Raw genomic sequence first — 19,781 nt, 5'->3', positions numbered from 1 at the left:
TTTATAATTAAAATTTATAATAAATAAATATTTTTAAACATATAAATTGTATTTTAGATTTATGACAACTAATTTATATTGTAATATATTAATTTTTAATTTTAATCATTGACATTTTTTTAGAAAATATTGAAATTTAGGTTAGAATAAATGATGTGTAAAATGATAGATGAAAAAAGATAAAAAAAAAAAGTTATTAAGTTTTTTTTAAAAAAAAAAAATTGAAGTTAAGTTAAATTGTTGAATTGATATTAAAGTTGTATGGCAGCAAAGAAATGACATGATTTTCGAAAATAAAGAGCTTGACTTGGAGGTGATGTGGCAAAGTATGTTTGTCATATGGACATGGTTGAAATCATACCATAAAGGCTTCTCGATCGGCTACTTATTCACCATGGATGATGGACCCTGCTGTGTGTTTGATAGAATTCATTATACCTGTGATTGGTTTTATTTTCAAGTGTGTTAGGCTTTGTAGAGTTGTATCTTTGCTTATGCATCAGCTGTACGTATAGGTTAAGATTCAATATCTCTGTTTGGAGGCTCACTATTATGAGAATAATTTTTTGTTAGACACGTAAGTAGCCTTACGCACAACTTGTGCTTTTATTAATAAATGAGTTCTTTTTTTTTCTGATAAAAAAAAATCAGATTAAGATTCTATTTAAATTTAAAAGATACATTATATATTTCAAATTAATAGTTTTTAATATTCAGTTACAACTTATTAAATTGTTATATTAAAATCATAAGGGATATATTAAATAAATATTAAAAATATATTTAAATTTTGAAGATAAAATATATATTTGAGATTGATTTCTAATATTCTGTTATAACTCTTTAAACTTTAGAAGAGATAAAAAGAATTTTAAGTGTAATTAAGCCTATATAAAAGATTAATCTCATAAGTCAACTCAAAAAAATCAAAATTTATAAGAATATTTTAGTTCTCTTCAAGAACTAAAAGAATATTAGAATCATAAGAGAATACATATATTAGAAGAGTGAAGTCTGGTTAACCTTATTCAATGAAAAGTTCAAAATATTTAATGGAAAAGTGTAATATTTAATGCATTTAAAATTAAAAAAATATTTTTCATTTTTTTTTCTTTTTTACTTTTTAATCCTTAACAAATACATTGATTAATGAATTAAAACAATAGGAGTTATTAATTATACACCAAAAAATGTATAAAAAAATGATTACTTAATCTTTTGAATAATAATTTGACCGTAAAAAACAAATTAAAGATGAAAAGAATGATACTTGTGAGCAAAAAGAATAACAATGCACAAGAAAGTTTATGTGAAAAGGTATAGTAACATAGCAGCAGCAACTGTGCATGGTGAGTAAACAAAAACAAACTCAACTAAGTCACTAACTACAAGGCCGGAGAATAAAGAATTCAAAACGCAAATGTTTTTCGGGTGTATAATGTACTATTTGTTCTTGTTCCCATGCCATGATAAATATACCTCTCTTGATGAAAGTAAAATTCGGCAGTCCAGGCATGAAAATATCAAAAAGCATTAACTATCGTATTTAATGCCTTCACCTACATTTCCACATATTCAGAAGTAGCAGTTTTGTGTGATTTAATGCACCTTCTCCCCCACCCTTTCAACCTGCAAAACTCCTTGAGTTTTTTTTTTATCTATTATGACCGTTTCTCTTGACTCCAGCACAGTTGAAAACACACAAGATGGAGCTGGCTTTTCTTCTTAGTAATTATTAATTTCATCTCTCTCACCAAACAATCAACAAGCATGGAATTTTCTCTTGTAAGCATGAAAACTGGACAGAAGATCCAATAAAGTCCCTTTTGCTATCTGTGTTGCTGATTGCTTCCTGCTTATGCATTGTCCCCACAATGAAGATTCTGATTTGGCTAGCAATTTTACATCCAACAACAAAAGTGGTCTTATTCCACTAGTTGTCTTACACACACCCCCCCCCCCCCCCCCCCCCCCCCCCCCCCACTTTTTTGGCCTCTTTTCCCTTCATTGCCAGTTATCCATGAAAATTGTGATAAATCATGAGGTACCATAGTTTTTTGGTTATTTATATGAAGATTGTTAGACTTGCTCTATCCCTTTAAACTGTTTTTCTTGCTGAGTAGTCTAAAGGTATATATATCCGACCAACATTATTAGTTAATATTCAGAAACACAATTCTTATGTAACATGAACCTATGTCCAGTTTTATTTGGGACTCTATTTGAGGTTGTGGTTTTTTCATGCTTGTGGTTGCAAGTTTCAAGCCTTGGTTCCATGTCTTCCATTGCCGTCTCTTATGGCGACAAAGGGTCAGTATTTTGTGGCTTGAAATCGGATGGATCTCACACTGTGACCTGTTATGGAATAAACTCAGCCATAATTTATGGAACGCCAACGCATTTTCCATTCCTTGGTCTAACTGCTGGTGATGGTTTTGTGTGTGGACTTCTAATGAGTTCTAACCAACCTTATTGCTGGGGTAGCAGTGGCCATGTTGAAATGGGTGTGCCACAGCCTATGGTTAAGGGAGCTCAGTACCTAGAGATCAGTGCTGGGGACTATCACGTTTGTGGATTGAGGAAACCTTTGACTGGAAGACACAGGAACACTTCTTTGGTTGACTGTTGGGGCTACAACATGACCAACAACTATGTGTTTGACGGGCAGGTTCAATCAATCTCAGCAGGTTCTCAATTCAACTGTGGTTTGTTTTCTCAGAATAGGACTGTGTTCTGTTGGGGGGATGAGACTAGTAGCCAAGTTATTTACATGATCCCCCAAGGCATAAGGTTTCAGAAGATCTCTGCTGGAGGGTACCATGTGTGTGGAATCTTAGAAGGGGTCAATTCTAGAGCTGTTTGTTGGGGGAGGAGCATGTTGGATTTGGGGGAAGAACTTTCAATTTCATTGACACGTTCAGGACAAGGTAATGTTGAATTGGCTCCAAATGATCCCATGCTTTCTGTGGTGGGGGGGAAGTTCCATGCATGTGGCATTAGGAGCCATGATCGTGGAGTGGTTTGTTGGGGATATAGTTTCAAAGCAGGCACCCCAGTTCCTAGTGGGATTAAGGCCTTTGAGATTGGTGCTGGGAATTATTTCACCTGTGGAATACTTGTTGAGAAATCTCTTATGCCTGTTTGTTGGGGTGTTGGCTTCCCTACCTCTCTCCCTTTGCCTGTTTCACCAAGAATGTGTAGGTCTGCTCCATGTGCTCCAGGTTACTATGAAACCCAACAAAATGGTCTTTGCAAGTCCCCAGATTCTCACATTTGCATGCCATGCAGTGCTGCTTGTCCTCCTGAGATGTATCAGAGAAGTGGATGCAATTTGAAATCTGACATACTGTGTGAATATAATTGTTCTCTTTGTTCCTCACCTGAATGCCTGTCCAATTGCTCCTCTTCCTATTCCAACGCTGCCTCTGGCAAGAGAAGTGAAAGATTCTGGTCTATGCAGCTTCCAGTGCTTATTGCTGAGATAGCCTTTGCTGTTTTCTTAGTTAGCATTGTGTCTATAACTGTTGTTTTGTATGTTCGCTACAAGCTAAGAGATTGTCAGTGTTCGGGGCCAAAGGTGAAGAAACTAAAAGGGAGCTCTTCAAACCAAAAGGACCAGAAATGCAAGATCCGACCGGACTTGGAGGAGTTCAAGATTAGGAGGGCACAGATGTTCTCCTATGAGGAGCTTGAAAGGGCAACTAGTGGATTCAAAGAAGAGTCCATAGCGGGGAAGGGAAGTTTTTCTTGTGTGTTCAAAGGGGTTCTCAAAGATGGTACTGTTGTTGCTGTTAAAAGGGCCATAGTGTCTCCCAACATGCAGAAGAATTCCAAGGAGTTTCACACCGAGCTTGACTTGCTCTCTAGGTTGAACCATGCACACTTGCTCAATCTACTAGGCTACTGTGAAGAAGGTGGAGAGAGGCTCCTTGTTTATGAGTACATGGCTCATGGTTCTTTGCATCAACACCTGCATGGCAACAAGGTGATGCAAGAGCAAATGGATTGGGTGAGAAGGGTAACAATTGCAGTACAAGCAGCTCGCGGAATCGAATATTTGCATGGATATGCTTGTCCACCCGTGATTCACAGAGACATTAAGTCTTCAAACATCCTCATTGATGAAGAACACAATGCTAGAGTGGCTGATTTTGGTTTGTCACTACTTGGTCCTGCAGATAGTAGCTCCCCACTAGCTGAACTACCAGCTGGGACTCTTGGCTATCTTGATCCTGAATACTACAGGCTTCATTATCTTACCACAAAGTCTGATGTGTACAGCTTTGGTGTTCTACTTTTGGAGATTTTAAGTGGTAGAAAAGCCATTGACATGCAATTTGAAGAAGGGAACATAGTTCAATGGGCAGTGCCTTTGATCAAGTCAGGAGATATAGCTGCAATTTTGGACCCAACTTTGAAACCTCCTCCTGATCTTGATGCCTTGAGAAGGATAGCTAATGTTGCTTGTAAAAGTGTGAGAATGAGAGGTAAGGATAGGCCTTCAATGGACAAAGTGACAACAGTGTTGGAAAGAGCACTTGCTCAGTTAATGGGGAGCCCTTGTATTGAGCAGCCAATTTTGCCCACTGAGGTGGTTTTGGGAAGTAACAGATTGCACAAGAAATCATCTTCAAACAGGTCAGCCTCAGAAAGCACTGATGTGGAGGATCAGAGGTTTGAGTTTAGAGCGCCATCATGGATCACTTTCCCCAGTGTCACTTCTTCTCAAAGAAGATCAGGCTCGGAGGCCGATGTCGAGGGAAAAAATGCAGAAGGGAGGAATTTGAGCAATGTTGGAGGTGGTGGTGGTGGTGGAGGTGATGTTTTGAGAAGTCTTGATGAAGAGATTGGTCTTGCCTCTCCTCGAGAGAGATTGTTCTTGCAACACAACTTCTAACCGTGGGAAATTTGAATGAAGCAGATGTACTTATTAATTAGTAAATTTTGATTGCTTTGTTTAATTGAGTTTCATCATGCATGGATGCAACTCTTGCATTATTTTAGTTCCTATTTCCTGAGAGTTGTGTTTCAGAATCTTAGTGGAGCTAGCTTCCATTCTTTCATGCAAGTGCTACACTTGGATGTAAGGTAGCTATCATATCATCTCATTTTATTGATTGTAAAGCTTATCATCCTTGTTCAATTTTATCATATCATAGCATTGGTTTTTTTATTTTTATTTTTTACAGTTAGAGAATTTGGTTATTTTACAACATCAGGTCAAATGAAAAATTGAAGTTAATCATTAGCAGTATTTGCTTCAATTGCATCCCTTTTTCTTCCCTTTCTGATTAGGAAGATATTTAGTTTTCGAATTGATAAAATTCTCTACATAGATTACAGCTCTTAATCTAATCGACTGGTCTGTATTTTGAGTTGCAAATGTTAAATCCTAAAATAATGTTCAGTGTATTTGGATTGGGGTTTATACAAAGTTCAATGCACCTTACGCTGAGTAGTTCCTTTTGCAAACGCAAGTTCAAGAGTCTCCAAACAGAGACCAAACATGCTAGCCACTACTATAATATTGTTGATAATAATATTATGATTTATGTGTTTAATCATCAATTATTTTAACACCTTCCTACTAGCTACTACTAGTAGCTCACCAGTTAAAATCCAGGAATAGTGTTGGCTGCATTTGACAAACCCGCAGTATATATTGATATTGTTTGTTTCAAAATATATTTTTTTAATAATTAGCTATAATTAATTTGGGACTTCTTCACTTATATTATTACTATTTACATAACAATATAATAGATTTGTCTGTTTCAAAACATGTATTTAAAAATTCATTATTTTCAACTTCATTTCATAGTTGTTATTTAGTCATTTGCAATGCCAAAAATTATGTATTTTTCATAAAATATCATATCCAATAAAGTAATTAATTCGTTTATGGTTGCCCAACTCAACTGTTGCCCCAAAAAAATCCCCGATTCAACTCTTGTCGTAATTACTGCAAAATTGTTATGTTAGATACTAATGAAATGCAGCCAATTAACTCTAAATATCATTGATGGAAGTTTGCCTATTGAAATCTGAAAATAATATGAACATCCGGACTGTGCATTCTCAACATTATTTAATGTAAATGTTATACAAAGAACACAGCCATGGATCAAACTGTACAACATTAACAACGGAAGTGGAACAATTTAATTCTGTCAAGGCATTTGCATGCCTGTTATGAGTCACACATTGTTAGTGTAACTTCAGAAGAATGGATTCAAAGGACCTGTACATTGACTGAACTATAAATATCACTGCATATAAAGCAATCCAATGGATTATTGAGTTCCATTGAGCTTGGCAAATTGAACTACAGAACTCAGCTGACACCTAAAGCTGATACCTAGGTCAGCAACTATATTATTGCACGATATTTCTAGCAGCACTTTTGACCTGAACAGTTGATTGCATGTTTCATCCAGTGGAAAAGAATTAAAAGACTAGATAACTGAGCTCAAGCTATCTCTGATTCTGTTCTTTGGTTTCCATCTCCTTCACACTGTCCACTATGTGTTGTATTTTCTTTGAAAGACTATCATTGTGCTCTTCAATTTGCTCAAATATCAATTCAAGATGCCTTTTATAGGTTGCAGATCGCTTTCTCTCTATAGCCAACTGCTGGGATAGTTCTCGAATTTTATCATGTTCATTCTGGAAATTGCATAAAACAAAGATGTAAGCATGGGAAAAACTGAAAATTCAACAAGATGATCTTCACATTTTGCTCAAGCTACTCTTCACATACAAGGTCTCGCATGGACTAACACAAACATATCCGCCAAACAGAAGATGTTGTCAAAATATTTTCCATGCATCTTAATACATAAACTCAAACATCTACTAAAATTGCAATCAATAGACAATAGGCATAAACATCAACAGTTTTATATTTGAGAATGCTTAGCTTAAAGCAATTTTACTGTAATTTGTGTAGAGGTATACCATGGGAAAGTCTATTAGGTGCAAAATTCAAACTCTTGTATGATGGTTTTGATAGACAATCAATAGCAATGAGTGAGTGCCTGTCTAATCTATTATCTATCAAGCATAAAGTAACTATTAACAGAATAAACATAACCACATATACCGTCTTTCAGTGATGAAAAGAACACTAACTCACCGGATATTGCTCATAAATGCAATCTCTTCTACCTTTTCCAGGTGTCAAAGGATGTGTGTGTTCCATTATAAACTTTGTAATAACCCATTTACCAGAACTTACTTTCCTCACCAAAATCATTGCCCTGCAACCAACCCTTGTCTCCGCCCTTTGCCTTACAATCTTTTCACGTTTGTCGGGCATTCTGTAACCTTCTCTGTTGCAAACAAGAGCCCGTCCAATAGCAGTTCCATCACGCCTTGATCGTGAGAGCTTACTTACACGTATGATGAATCCAACACGTTTAGCATATGCATTATAGAATGCATGTGCTGCAGCTTCAGATTCAAACTCCTGGCCCACATAGGGCTCATCAACTGACGCAACCGATACTGCAGGAATTCCTGATGGGATTGTGTCCCCTCCAGAAGAATCTTGAGTTATATTATCATCATGACCTTGTTTATAAGCAGGATTAAAAGAACTGCAGCCCACTTTGTTTCCATCAGCTGTGCTGCTATTAATCTGCACTATAGTAGCATTTCCTACTGTCTCACCATTAATGGAGGCATCAATCCCAAACTCCACTGCAGCAACAAAAGATCTGCTATAAGATTTTCATTGCCAGGTTATATTCTATAGAACAGTGTATAAAGTCGATGACATACTCTTTCATTGAAGACAAAAATTATGAAATAAAAGGAGAACAACTATATTGTCCCAAATCCAAAATTCTTGAAGTTTTGTTTTTATTTTAAGAAGAAAGCTTAACAAGAGAGGGGAAGTATAGAAAATGGTATATAATATAATAAGTACTACAAAGAATCAGAGAAAGAAAGCCGTACAAGTCAAAGTCATTTTTATAGAGGACAAGTACACTACACTACAACAGTTAAAATGGATTACCAGTTAGGCCATTACCAAGCTGAATCCAAAGACTTTTCACAAATTCAATGTGAAGGAAGAATTTATGTCTTTCAAAAGTATGATAAACTATTGTGTCATGGTATGGCAAACATCAGTCAACTTCAAACAAATTTTCTTTTTTTAATATATAAAAAAATATACTTCCATTGAATAACAAAGCAAAAAAGAAAAAAGATGAGAAACTTTGAGAGTTTTTTTTTTAATTTCTTTTAAAAAACTAACTCTATATGTATTTGTTAAAAAATTGGTTTTCCATGGAGCGTAATGAGTACTGACATCAAATAATTTATGTAGCCAAGCTTATCAAGTGGAATAAGGTAACAGGAATATGTTCTGCATGATTTCTTTTAGCTCAAATAACAGAGAAAAAAAATTAATTAGAAAATTATGATTCATAATATCATTTTTAACTAAAAGAAGCATTCCAAATTCTATTCTGTTTATTTTCCTCTTTTCCATAGCTTATTGTGAATCAAACATGAATAACGCCATACATTGAGGAAAACAAATTCCATAATTTTGACTTTTGACTATCTCAGAAGGAATAAATTGTAAGAACCACTCACTCAACCAAGAGTTAACAGGCATTGCAAATCATTTCTAAGAAATTCTGGGGAAAAAACTACTTCAGGCTAACTAATATTTTTAAGAATTCATCATACTCATAACAGAGTGAAGAATTTGCACCCCAAAACAGTATCATCCTAAAGGTGAGTAATGCATTAGTCGAAGCCAAGCAAACGAGTCCAAAAGTCATTAAACGTTTCCCGTTCCAGCCAAAAAGAAAAAGAAAATTAAAAAAATTTCAACTTCGAATGGCTTTTCATTTCCTTTCTCCAAAATTCTCTCACGCGAAACAGAGCATCAAAAGGAATTTCCGGGTCTTCAGCAAAAGTCGCTAAACACTACAGTTCAAACGAAACTCAAACATTCAGCTACTTGGCTCATTCCCCTTTGAAGGAAAAAAGAAAAAAAAACATTTAACAAAGTGGAAGAAGGGGAACCCTAAAATTCAATTGGAATCGAATTGGTCCAATTGAGTAGGCAAAGCGAAGGGGAAGAAGTCGAAAAAGCGGCTAAAAAAAAAAAAAACTTACTGAGAATTGAGGCTGACGCGAATTCGATAGTCGTAGGAAGCGACCGTGATTGTGAAAATGAACTTTTTATGTTTTTGTGTTCCGTGCAGAGACAGCAGAAGCAGATTCATTCAGAATCAGAACAGAGGAGTTGAGATTCAGGTGTGGAACACCATATTACCGCTCCTGTGTACCTCACCTTGCATGTCAATGCCTCGTTGGACACTTACAACCAAAGTCAACTTTTCTGGTTTCGCCAATTGTTCGCAACAAGTCCTGAAGTGAACACGGGCCTGGGCTTTTGATATGGGAACCTGGCCCGTTATTATAACCCACCCGGTCCAATCAGTAAATAGTTCATCATAGTTTTTTTCTTAGGAATGTTAAATGCAATTTGTACAACTAAATGAGAAATTTAAGATGTACCCTTTTTTTTCCATAAGAAACAAGTTTTTAGTGTATTTCTATACAAAAAGTTTATTTCTTATAGAAACGATTGAATGGAGTAATAAATAACGTGAGAAAGAAAACTAAACACAAAAATGATGTTTTACATATATAATATATTGTTATATGTAATGGAGTTATAACTTATTATTTATAAACTTGGTTTGATGTTTAAGAGATAAGAAGGGGAGGGAGAGGTTGTAAAATCAAATTCTTCCCACTAATGAAAATTAAGAAATTAAAAACATTAGTCTTAAAAAACATTAGTTATATATTATTATCATTATTAAAAAAATCTCACTGTCATGGTAAAGAAATGTTGGTGCTCCCATCATGATTCATGTATAAGAAGAAAATAAATTTTTATATTGTATATATTTTTACATGTACTGAGTGAAGGTTAAATAGTTGATGCACTAACAATAAGCGACAACCCTTAGCCAAAATCAAGGAAACAAATTGAAACAAAATTAAAGTAATAATGGTAGAGCTTGATTTTCTCCTATAATAAGGAAACAACATGCACGTGATTATAGGGACAATAAACCAATTAATTTTGAATTAAATCCTATGTTTGCATTTATCACTAATATGCCCCTGCAAGATGGATGAGGAGTCAACGACGCCAATCTTGATGATGAGAAACTCATGGCGTGGCCAGGAGAGCGACTTAGTTAGCAAGTCTGCTAGTTGATGATTGAAAGGAACATGAGACACTTTGAGTTCACCCTTGGCAACAATGTCACGAACAAAATGCTAATCAATAGCTAAGTGCTTCATCCTTGAGTGAAAAAACTGGATTTGCACAAAGATATGTGGCACCAATATTATCTGAAAAGATAGTTGGTTGCTTGGTTAATTTGATGCCAAGTTCCAATAGTAGTTGTTGTAGCCATAGAAGTTCATAAACCGTTAATCCAATGGTGCGATATTCAACCTCTGTTGAGGATCTTGCAACTGTGGATTGTTTCTTGCAAGACCAAGATATAACATTTGGACCAAGATAGACAATATAGGCACCTGTAGACTTTTTTCATTTGTATCACCACCCCAATTTGCATCACAAAAGGAAGTGAGATCAAGGTTTTTAGTTGCAACGAGTTGTAGACCATGTGAGATGGTATGCTTGAGGTAGCATAGGATACGCTTGAGTGCCTGCATCTGAGTAGTCGTAGGTGACTACATGTATTGCGACAACTTGTTTACGACGAATGCGACATCTAGCCTGGTGATGGATAAATAGTGTAAGGATCTGATGATGCTGTGGAATAAAGATGAATCACAACTAGGTGTATCATCATGTGAGCTAAGCGAGTAGGTAGTAGACATCAGAGTTCCAACTAGCTTTGCATCAATCGTGTTACCTTTTTACAAGATATCCTGAATGTAGTGTTGTTGAGATAAGAACATGCCATTAGTGGTAGGAAGAAGTTCTACACCAAGGAAGTGGCTTGGCATCCCAAGATCTTTGAGAGAAAATTTTGTAGCAAGAGTTGGTTTGAATTTGGCCAAGAAAATAACATCATTTCTCATAAGAAGAAGATCGTCAACATAGGCTAAAAAATTAGCAATGACATGATCTTGTTAATAAATAAAGAGCGAAGAAACAGATTTAGCATTGAAAAATCTAGAGGCAACAACAAAGGACTTTAATTCCTGGTGTCATGCCCGAGGTGCCTGCTTCAAACCATATAATGCTTTATGGAGCTTGCATATATGATTTGGAAAATATGGATGAATAAAGCCAGAAGGTTGAGACATATAAACATCCTCTGATATAGCTCCATGTAAAAAGGCATCATTGACATCCATTTGTGTTAAGTTCCAATACTTAGAAAGCGCAATGCACAAAACTACTTTGATTGTTTGAGGTTTGATAACTAGACTGAAGGTGTCTTTATAATCAATGCCTGGTCGTTGATGAAACCCTTTAACTACAAGCCGAGCTTTGTAACGAGCAATCGATCCATCTGGGTTTCTTTTCAAACGACACACCCATTTGTTTCCAATGACATTAAAATGAGGTTGACTGAGGACTAGAGACCATGTTCTATTGTTCATGAGAGCAATAAATTCTTCCATGAACAATGAGTAAAGCATGAACCTGTTTGTACTAGGCAGGGTAATTGGTAGCAGTAAGCTTGATTGGAAACTAAAAATTGTTGTTGAACTCCATGAGTTCTTTTAACTCATTGGCGGTAATGAAAGTGGTGGGTGCCATAAAAAGATCGTGTTTAATGTGTTGTAAGGCTCAACCAAATCTGATATCATATAAGAATAAAATAATTATTTATATTGTGTATATAAATCCTTAGTCAAAATCATGGAAATAAATTGAAACAGAATTAAAATAATAATGGTAGAGCTTGATTTTCTCCTATAATAAGGAAACGTTATTATAGGGATAATAAACCAATTAATTTTGAATTAAATTCTATGTTTGCAACTAATATCATGCACCATCTTACAGAATGTTCCACGCCACCCCGCTTAGCTGTTATAATCTTCATTTCTGGTTTTGGTTAATAATTTCTTTCTATTACGCATCACACGTACAACTCCTCCACGGCCACCAAAGAATCAATTTACACTTTAATTAAAAAAAAATCTCTTCATCCTTCTATGTATTTATCTCTTTCTTGCGAAAGAATGTTTTGCAGTTTTTTGGATTTTTTTTAATCTTTGGCGAATATTTTCCTTTAGAGTTTGGTCTGTCTAGAGAAAGACCATTTTTCAGAGTTCTTTTTTTCGGACTAATGTATGATTATCAGATTATGCTTTTGCTGGTCCTAGAAAAAGTATTTGAACCAAAACAACCGTAGTCATGCATGTTCCCTCATCAATTAATACTGAAATTAGGTCTGAGTGGTAGCTCCAGGAAATTAAAAGGGGAATCAAGAAATGCATATATAATGTAGAAAAACCTTTTTTTAGTGGTAATTACGTTTCAGTTTCCTATTGTTATTTGTGAGACGGAAACTGATTCCAAATATATATATATATATATATATATATATATATATATATATATATATATATATATATATATATATATAGAGAGAGAGAGAGAGAGAGAGAGAGAGAGAGAGAGAGAGAGAGAGAGAGAGAGAGAGAGAGAGAGAGAGATTTTAAAAAAACAAAGATAAATTTGAAAATAAACTTGTTAATGAGTGAATCAGATCCGAAGAGGACAGCATTGATTCTGAATTCCAAAGATGATGAGAAAAGAGAGGCTCATTTTAACTAAAACTTGCTGGCTCCGACTCTCAGGTCCATCAATCAATGTTCTTAAACCGATCACATGCTTTATTATTAGTTTTTTTTCGTTTTTTGGTCCAAAGAAAGATATGTGAAGTTGAATTAAGCCTAGAGCATGATTAATTTTTCGGTTTGCTGTAAAAAATATTGATTATTTGGTAGAAATGACTTTTAGTGAAATAGTTATTAAACCTTATTTAATTAGAATACATTAATAATTTAAATATTTTTTTATATTATCATTTAATCACATATTATACGTAATAAGTTTGTTAATTTTTTATATAACAACTATTTTAGAATCAAACACATGATATAACTTTCTGATGAATTATCTATGTAAAAAAAAAAACTTATATGATACATAAAAATTAAACTCATTAAAGAAACAAATAATAATGTAAGTAATGAAAAAACCTTGATTTATCTCATACGTTTGACATATTCACAACAAAATTGTGAAATGGCCCGGAAACAACAATTATAAACTTCAAGATTAATAGAGGCACATATGGGTATCTGATAGCAAACCAAACAAACCAGGAAAATTGTTATAGTAAGAGTATCTTTTTAATATTTATAAAAAAAATCAACTCCTCATATAAATTTCATAATATCACAAGAAATTAACACTAAAGATGTCCTAGTTCACAAAAAAAAGGAGTATTTTCTTTAATTTTACGTAAAAATGGCGAAGGTGAAGGAATGTTGAAAAGTGAGTTGGAAAGGTAGGTGAAAGGATGCATGGATGATCCGTGTAAGTACGGCAAATTATGGTAAGTGCACGAGAGGGGCAACCTTTGTGTTGACATGTTGTAAGTCATGCACTTACAATGCGCTAAAGGAAGACCCTCACTTTCTGAGGGCCCTTCCACTTCCTGAGGAGTTTGAAATGATCACTGTTCATATTCCTATTATCATCGATCTTCTTGGCTAGATAAAGATAAGCTTCCTTTAATGAGAAGCTATCATCCTTAGATCCCTTCCAAATAGGAACATCCTCTGAACTCTCCTTAGGAGCAATCATATTGCAAATGTCAGGAGGAAGCAGAATATTTAGCGCTTCCATCTCCATCCATTCTTCAAAGCATGGGTAGGTACCGGGGGAAGTTTCTTTTAGCCTGAGGAATGGAATCCACCATGCAAGTCGCTAAAGCCTCCATGCCCGGGATCCATCTATTAGTCCAAAATCTGGTTGAAAACCCATTATAAATAGCCCAAGATAGATTATTAATTGGCAATATGATCCCAGTTATTAACAAGGACCCTCCAAATATGCGAAGATTTAAAAGTCATTTTCATATCAAGAATAACAACAGACCCCCACAATTGTACTTTGCTCTCATAATTAATACGAACCCACGAAGCATTAGGTTCAGTAATCATAGTCCAACCAAGCTTCAAAAAGTTAGCATATTTCTAAAACCCAGGCCTCCCTCCTCCTTGGGAATAGAGATGACAAAGTACTTTGTGGCTATCTCTGCCTCACCTTGACTTTTGACAAGTAATTCCTATTTTGACAGGATACGAGTATTGATAATATCTGACTTTTTAAGGCGGGAAAGAGGACGAGCATGGGTATGTGGCTGTTCCACACACATAATTATTAAAATATTCTTATTTTATTTAATTTTTGTTAATTTTGTTTATTTAAAAAAAAAACTAATTTTAATTTTGTTTAATTTTTTTAAGTTTGACTTCTTTAATAAGTAATGTATCCAACTTTGTTTGATTTTTTAAATTTATTTTTAATGTATTATTTTGTAAATTTTTTTAATTACAGAACCGGTTGGAATATATCTAAACCGAACGGAAAGAGGGATAGTAAAAAGATTCCATACTTGTCGGGGGACAGAAAACCACATACATATCCCCACTTGCCTCCCCTTCTCATGTCTACTTGGGAGTGCAGATGGTTTCCCAGGAAATCAAAGGAATCTTCTAAGTTCTAATGGTGACTAGCACGACGGCAAATGAAATTTCTACAAAGCTGCTCAATCTCCTTACAAATGGAACCAGGAAGGGCAATAGCTTGGATGACGTAAGAGGGTGACACCCATTAAGCCCAGAGCTTTGAGAGTGTAATTCTGATTGAAATAAAGACTTCCTGCCAGCTAGCATTGGCCAAAACTCTCATGAGTATTACCCCTATTCCAGCTGAAAGAATGGCCACAAAACCCCATAACCAACAAGCTGCAGTAATTAGTGCAATCAACAAACAAACCAGTTGAAGATTGATTAAACAAAACAAAATTGAAGTATCCTGCCATAGCCCAAGGAGCCATCATGCCATCAGTAATTGCCTTCAACTCATCCCAAGCCATATATGCCTAAGATGCACCGGAGAACTAACATTGACAACAATAAAAAAGATTAAATTAGTCTTTTTAAGTCCTCTAATTTATATTTAAATTTAATTTGATCTTTTAATTTTTTAATTTAATTTGATTTTTTTTAATTAATTTAATTTGGTTTTCTAATCTTTTTTATTTAATTTAATCCTTTAATTTTTAAAATTAATTTATTTTTTGAAAAAATATGTATTTTGTGGTTGTTCAAAATCTTCGCAAAATATGATTTTTTTATAATTTAGATTAAAGAACTATATTGAATCAATTTAAAAAATTAGAAACTCAAATTAAAACAAATTAAAATATTAAATTAAATTTAAAAAATAAATTAAAAAAGTAAAAATTAATTTAAACAATAACAGTTATAAGTTGGATTGATTTGAAGATGGACATATACTTAAAAGGAGGTAAAAATATCATTAAATTAATTTTATATCTATTTTTTAAGAGTAGGATTAATAGTCATGAGACCTTTATTTTACACCGTTGAACATAAAAAAATAAAATTCAACATTCACGCCCCAACCGAAACCAATGATTTATCACCAAAAATTCAACATATTGCCCATCAAACTGCATTAATTTAATTAGTTAATTAATCCTTTATACTAATATTTTTTTAAAAAAAAAACCCTTAACACAGAACAGAACCCTTTCTATATAATCTCCACCAAACGCTTCTTTTATTCTCTCTCTTCTCTCCTTTCTCGCAAACAAGTGTTCCAAAATCCAAACACACACTCTCTCCCCCATGGCGTTGAACAATGGCGTCCCCGCCACTGGCACCGGCCTCATCGTTAGCTTCGGCGAGATGCTCATCGACTTCGTCCCCACCGTCTCCGGCGTGTCCCTGGCCGAGGCCCCTGGCTTCCTCAAGGCCCCCGGCGGCGCCCCAGCCAACGTCGCCATCGCCGTGTCGCGACTCGGCGGCAAAGCCGCCTTCGTCGGCAAACTCGGGGACGACGAGTTCGGCCACATGCTCGCCGGAATCCTCAAGGAGAACGGTGTCCGCGCCGACGGCATCACCTTCGACCAGGGTGCACGCACCGCGCTGGCCTTCGTGACCCTACGCGCCGACGGGGAGCGTGAGTTCATGTTCTACCGGAACCCCAGCGCCGACATGCTCCTCAAGCCCGAAGAACTCAACCTTGAACTCATCAGATCTGTATGCATCTTTTCCCTCTCTCTCGCTCTCTCTACTTTCTCGGAAAATATTTAACCTTTTCCCGGAAAACGAAGTCTTTGTTTCGTGATTCCATGTATGAGACTGAGATGTGTGACCTGTGGGGAGAGCCCGTGAGATCACGCGCGTGAGGGAACACGTGCGTGTAGTGTGATAGATATTGCCACGTCAGGTGCAGTACAGTGGGCCCCGCTACAGATCTAGGATTCACATTTCACGGCCCTTGCGTTACGTTAAAGTTCGTGAAATTCGATGATTTTTTTTTTTTTAATGAAGGTCGCTTGGGTGAGTGTGTAGGGTTGGTAAGCACGTGCTTCACGTGCCTCTTGATGCAATTGCTACTGTATCTATAGTAATTGGAGTCGGATGGATCTGTTTCCTTCGAATCCAACAAAACAAACATAGAACACAAGGAAAGTCGTGGATTAAAAAATTGATAAGATTTTCTTTGCCGTTCGTGTTTGTCCACGCGCTAGGACGATGAATTATGCGCTTGGTGTTGTTATGTATTTGACTGTAGTTGATTCGTTTTTTTTTTGTTTGTTTAGTCACCGTGCTATATCATGCTGTGTTGGTTTTGACCAACACTCCCACGCGATTCTAGCCTTTTTTCTCTTTTCTTTTTCAAGTTGTTTTCTTTAACTAATTAATACTATTATGTTTTTTTTTTTTTTTTACTTTACGGATTTGTTTCCAAATATTAAGAAAAAGTTTAAAATTTGTTTATTTTTTAGCTGCATTGAATTTGGTGGTTTGTTACTTTGTTTGAATCCCGAGATGTAAGCAATGATCGGCGGAACCGATAAAGGTGTTATTCCCTCCGTCTTACTAAAACAAATCTGTTACTAGTAACTTTTACTGTAACTAAAATTTCATATTAATTACTTTTTATTGGTTGAAAGTTACGGAGTACATACTTATTAAACTCTAAATTATTTTTTTTATCTCGATTTTTTAATTTCTTTAACTTGATCCATCTATGTTAAAATGTGTAATATAGTTCTTTAATTGTCAAAATATATGCAATTTACACTATTGTTTTATCTCATTAGCCTTACAATGACAACATGTCTATTTTCTTTTGGTCCAAGTTATTAATGAAAAAAGAGTTACATTACTTTTTGACATATATTTCGACATCTAGAAGAATCAAATTGGATAAATTAAAAAAATAAGAAGACTAAAAAATTTGAGTTTTTCTTTTACATCCATATCAACTCCCCTGACAAGAATATACATAGTAATATTTTTATTAGATTAAAGAAGATGTCAGTCTTTTGCATAAGTAGTATATTTATATTTATATTAGATAAAGAGAATGTCAGAATAATGTACAAGGATACAAAAGTGAAGGAAATAATTTGATGAAACCACGCGGCGTCGGTATAATTGTATATCCTTAGCTTGTCAGTGAAGGGCTTTGAGTCTGTACCTGTGGGTCCATAATTTACAGCCTGACAACTATCAAGTACGTCTATGATAAATAATTAAAAAATAGTGTATGATTTAGCGGCCTATTTCATGCTGGTAAAATTAAATGAATTATGTATTTAATGGACATTATTATTGACCATTGTTAAAGTAATTTACTAGTACCATCTAGCAGGATGAGCTTATAAGGTAGGTGGCTAAGTGAAAGTTGACTTTCTTCAGGCAAAAGTTTTCCATTACGGATCAATAAGTTTGATCGTGGAGCCATGCAGATCAGCACACTTGAAGGCAATGGAAGTTGCCAAGGAAGCTGGGTGCCTGCTCTCCTATGACCCCAACCTTCGGCTACCATTGTGGCCTTCGCCTGAGGAAGCTCGTAAGCAAATACTCAGCATTTGGGAGAAGGCTGATTTGATCAAGGTCAGTGATGTGGAGCTTGAGTTCCTCACCGGAAGTGACAAGATTGATGATGAATCTGCTTTGTCATTGTGGCACCCCAATTTGAAGTTGCTCCTTGTCACTCTTGGAGAACATGGTTCCAGATACTACACCGAGGTAAAATAAACCCTTCACTTGAATCACCTATTCCTTTGTAATTTGACTATTTTGTTGAATGTTAGTTGCTTTAGTGCTGTCACAGTATGGTAGATCCCTAGATGTTTGTTTTGTTAGCTATGATGTTATTGATGTGTCGTGGTCTTTCTGTAATGTATGCTTGCAATGGATAGGCTTGTAAACAAGTTGCTTCTAGGCGCTGGGCCTCCACGTGTTTTTATGCTTCTCACCATTCTTTCCCTCCCCCCCCTTTTTTTATCAAATCAAATTAAATTAAACCGCTCTGCGCTTTATTCTCACATGTTACGTTGGGTAGCTCTGGAATTTCCAGCTCACCCTTGTAAAGATTAAAACTTTGAATTGCAACGGAGAGGGGAATGAAGAGCAGAGCAGAACAGTTTGGGATTATCATCTGTTAACCGCTGCATAATGCCATTAGCTATATAGTCAGCTGTATGCTGTGGCGTACGAAATAAAATTGTCCTTTCTGCGTTTTTTTTAAAGAAAAACTATTTTGTAATATTGTGTATTACCGGGTCTCAATTTTCAATAATTGTGCCCTCTCTTGAATGTCTATGTTTTGAAATACTAACGAGTTTTTTTCTCCCTTTTTGCATGAACAGAATTTCAAAGGATCAGTAGATGCTTTTCATGTTAATACAGTTGATACAACTGGTGCCGGTGATTCCTTTGTTGGTGCTCTATTGTCCAAGATTGTCGATGATCAGTCCATTCTTGAAGTGAGTGCTTAGCTACCATACCCTTAATTAATTGACATTCACATTAGCTACCCAAATGGAAATATACAAATTTAACTGTGATTTTTTCCTAATCTTATTTAATTGTCTCGATAAAATTACAATTGATAATTGTAAGGATCCTTTTCAATTGATGATTGATTTATTATTTTATCTTCCTGCTTATAGGATGAACCAAGGTTAAGAGAAGTACTCAAGTATGCAAATGCATGTGGAGCAATTACAACTACCCAAAAGGGAGCAATTCCCGCCCTTCCCAAAGAGGAGGATGCACTGAAACTGATCAAAGGCGCATAGAATCTTTTGACAAAAATGCTAGCATGATTTCGTTTTCTTCCTCTAATGTTTCAATTTTCCGTTGGATTTGCTTGCTATCAATTTAGGAGGGAATGCCTCTTGATTTTCTTTGGTATTTTTTGTTTTTTTTTCTCCTATGCACTGTTTTCAGGTTTTACCAAAATAACGCTTTCTTTCAAATTTTGAGATTGACGATTGAATGAAAATTTGAATTATAAGCTCGGCCCATAGTTGCAACTTAAATTGTCTTCTGTCTAATTGTTCAGTTTAAGCTTGCATGCAAACTGTTTTTTCCGACCTATTTTGGTTTAAAAGATGAAAATTGATATAAAAGTGAAAAATTTGAATTAAAGTATAATGTAAAATGTGTGATTTTCACTATAA

The 19,781-nt window shown here is 35.3% G+C and overlaps 3 protein-coding genes across 7 annotated transcripts; 2 read left to right on the top strand and 1 right to left on the bottom strand.

The window, feature by feature from the left end:
• Positions 1 to 1,972: 1,972 nt before the first annotated feature.
• LOC100809215 (serine/threonine-protein kinase-like protein ACR4) lies at positions 1,973 to 4,961 on the top strand. Its single transcript, XM_003546939.5, has one exon. The coding sequence runs from the start codon at positions 2,189 to 2,191 to the stop codon at positions 4,895 to 4,897; it is 2,709 nt and encodes a 902-aa protein (XP_003546987.4). The 5' UTR covers positions 1,973 to 2,188; the 3' UTR covers positions 4,898 to 4,961.
• Positions 4,962 to 6,139: 1,178 nt separating this feature from the next.
• On the bottom strand, positions 6,140 to 9,361 carry LOC100806900 (protein FAR1-RELATED SEQUENCE 12). 5 transcript variants are annotated; one of them, XM_006597161.4, is made up of 4 exons: positions 9,139 to 9,291; positions 8,729 to 8,946; positions 7,136 to 7,701; positions 6,140 to 6,666 (listed from the first exon to the last, which is right to left on the bottom strand). In XM_006597161.4, the coding sequence occupies exons 2-4, from the start codon at positions 8,796 to 8,798 to the stop codon at positions 6,475 to 6,477; spliced, it is 828 nt and encodes a 275-aa protein (XP_006597224.1). In that variant the 5' UTR covers positions 8,799 to 8,946; positions 9,139 to 9,291; the 3' UTR covers positions 6,140 to 6,474. The 5 variants fall into 5 exon arrangements, with proteins under 5 accessions (XP_006597224.1, XP_014623882.1, XP_003546911.1 ...); XM_014768396.3 differs by having other exon boundaries at positions 8,704 to 8,946; positions 9,139 to 9,290; XM_003546863.5 differs by lacking the exon at positions 8,729 to 8,946 and having other exon boundaries at positions 9,139 to 9,361.
• A 6,458-nt stretch (positions 9,362 to 15,819) lies between these two features.
• On the top strand, positions 15,820 to 19,640 carry LOC100803713 (probable fructokinase-4). The gene is made up of 4 exons (XM_003546857.4): positions 15,820 to 16,338; positions 18,010 to 18,342; positions 18,966 to 19,082; positions 19,269 to 19,640. The coding sequence occupies exons 1-4, from the start codon at positions 15,925 to 15,927 to the stop codon at positions 19,395 to 19,397; spliced, it is 993 nt and encodes a 330-aa protein (XP_003546905.1). The 5' UTR covers positions 15,820 to 15,924; the 3' UTR covers positions 19,398 to 19,640.
• Positions 19,641 to 19,781: the final 141 nt, after the last annotated feature.

This window comes from Glycine max, chromosome 15 (genome assembly GCF_000004515.6).
Source record: "Glycine max cultivar Williams 82 chromosome 15, Glycine_max_v4.0, whole genome shotgun sequence".
Taxonomy (NCBI): domain Eukaryota; kingdom Viridiplantae; phylum Streptophyta; class Magnoliopsida; order Fabales; family Fabaceae; genus Glycine; species Glycine max.
The sequence above is the reverse complement of the archived record's forward strand: the minus strand, read 5'-3'. Positions and strand labels throughout refer to the sequence as shown.

Bases quoted from the DNA above. Each gene is read 5' to 3' on its own strand.
- LOC100806900 (XM_014768394.3), bottom strand. From the start codon at position 9,248: ATGAATCTGCTTCTGCTGTCTCTGCACGGAACACAAAAACATAAAAAG. The intron at 7,722-9,138 runs GTAAGTTTTTTT...AAAATCTTATAG, and splicing joins CGCGTCAGCCTCAATTCTCA to CAGATCTTTTGTTGCTGCAG. The intron at 6,667-7,135 runs GTGAGTTAGTGT...TGCAATTTCCAG, and splicing joins GCATTTATGAGCAATATCCG to AATGAACATGATAAAATTCG.
- LOC100809215 (XM_003546939.5), top strand. From the start codon at position 2,189: ATGAACCTATGTCCAGTTTTATTTGGGACTCTATTTGAGGTTGTGGTT.
- LOC100803713 (XM_003546857.4), top strand. From the start codon at position 15,925: ATGGCGTTGAACAATGGCGTCCCCGCCACTGGCACCGGCCTCATCGTT. The intron at 18,343-18,965 runs GTAAAATAAACC...TTGCATGAACAG, and splicing joins GTTCCAGATACTACACCGAG to AATTTCAAAGGATCAGTAGA. The intron at 19,083-19,268 runs GTGAGTGCTTAG...TCCTGCTTATAG, and splicing joins ATGATCAGTCCATTCTTGAA to GATGAACCAAGGTTAAGAGA.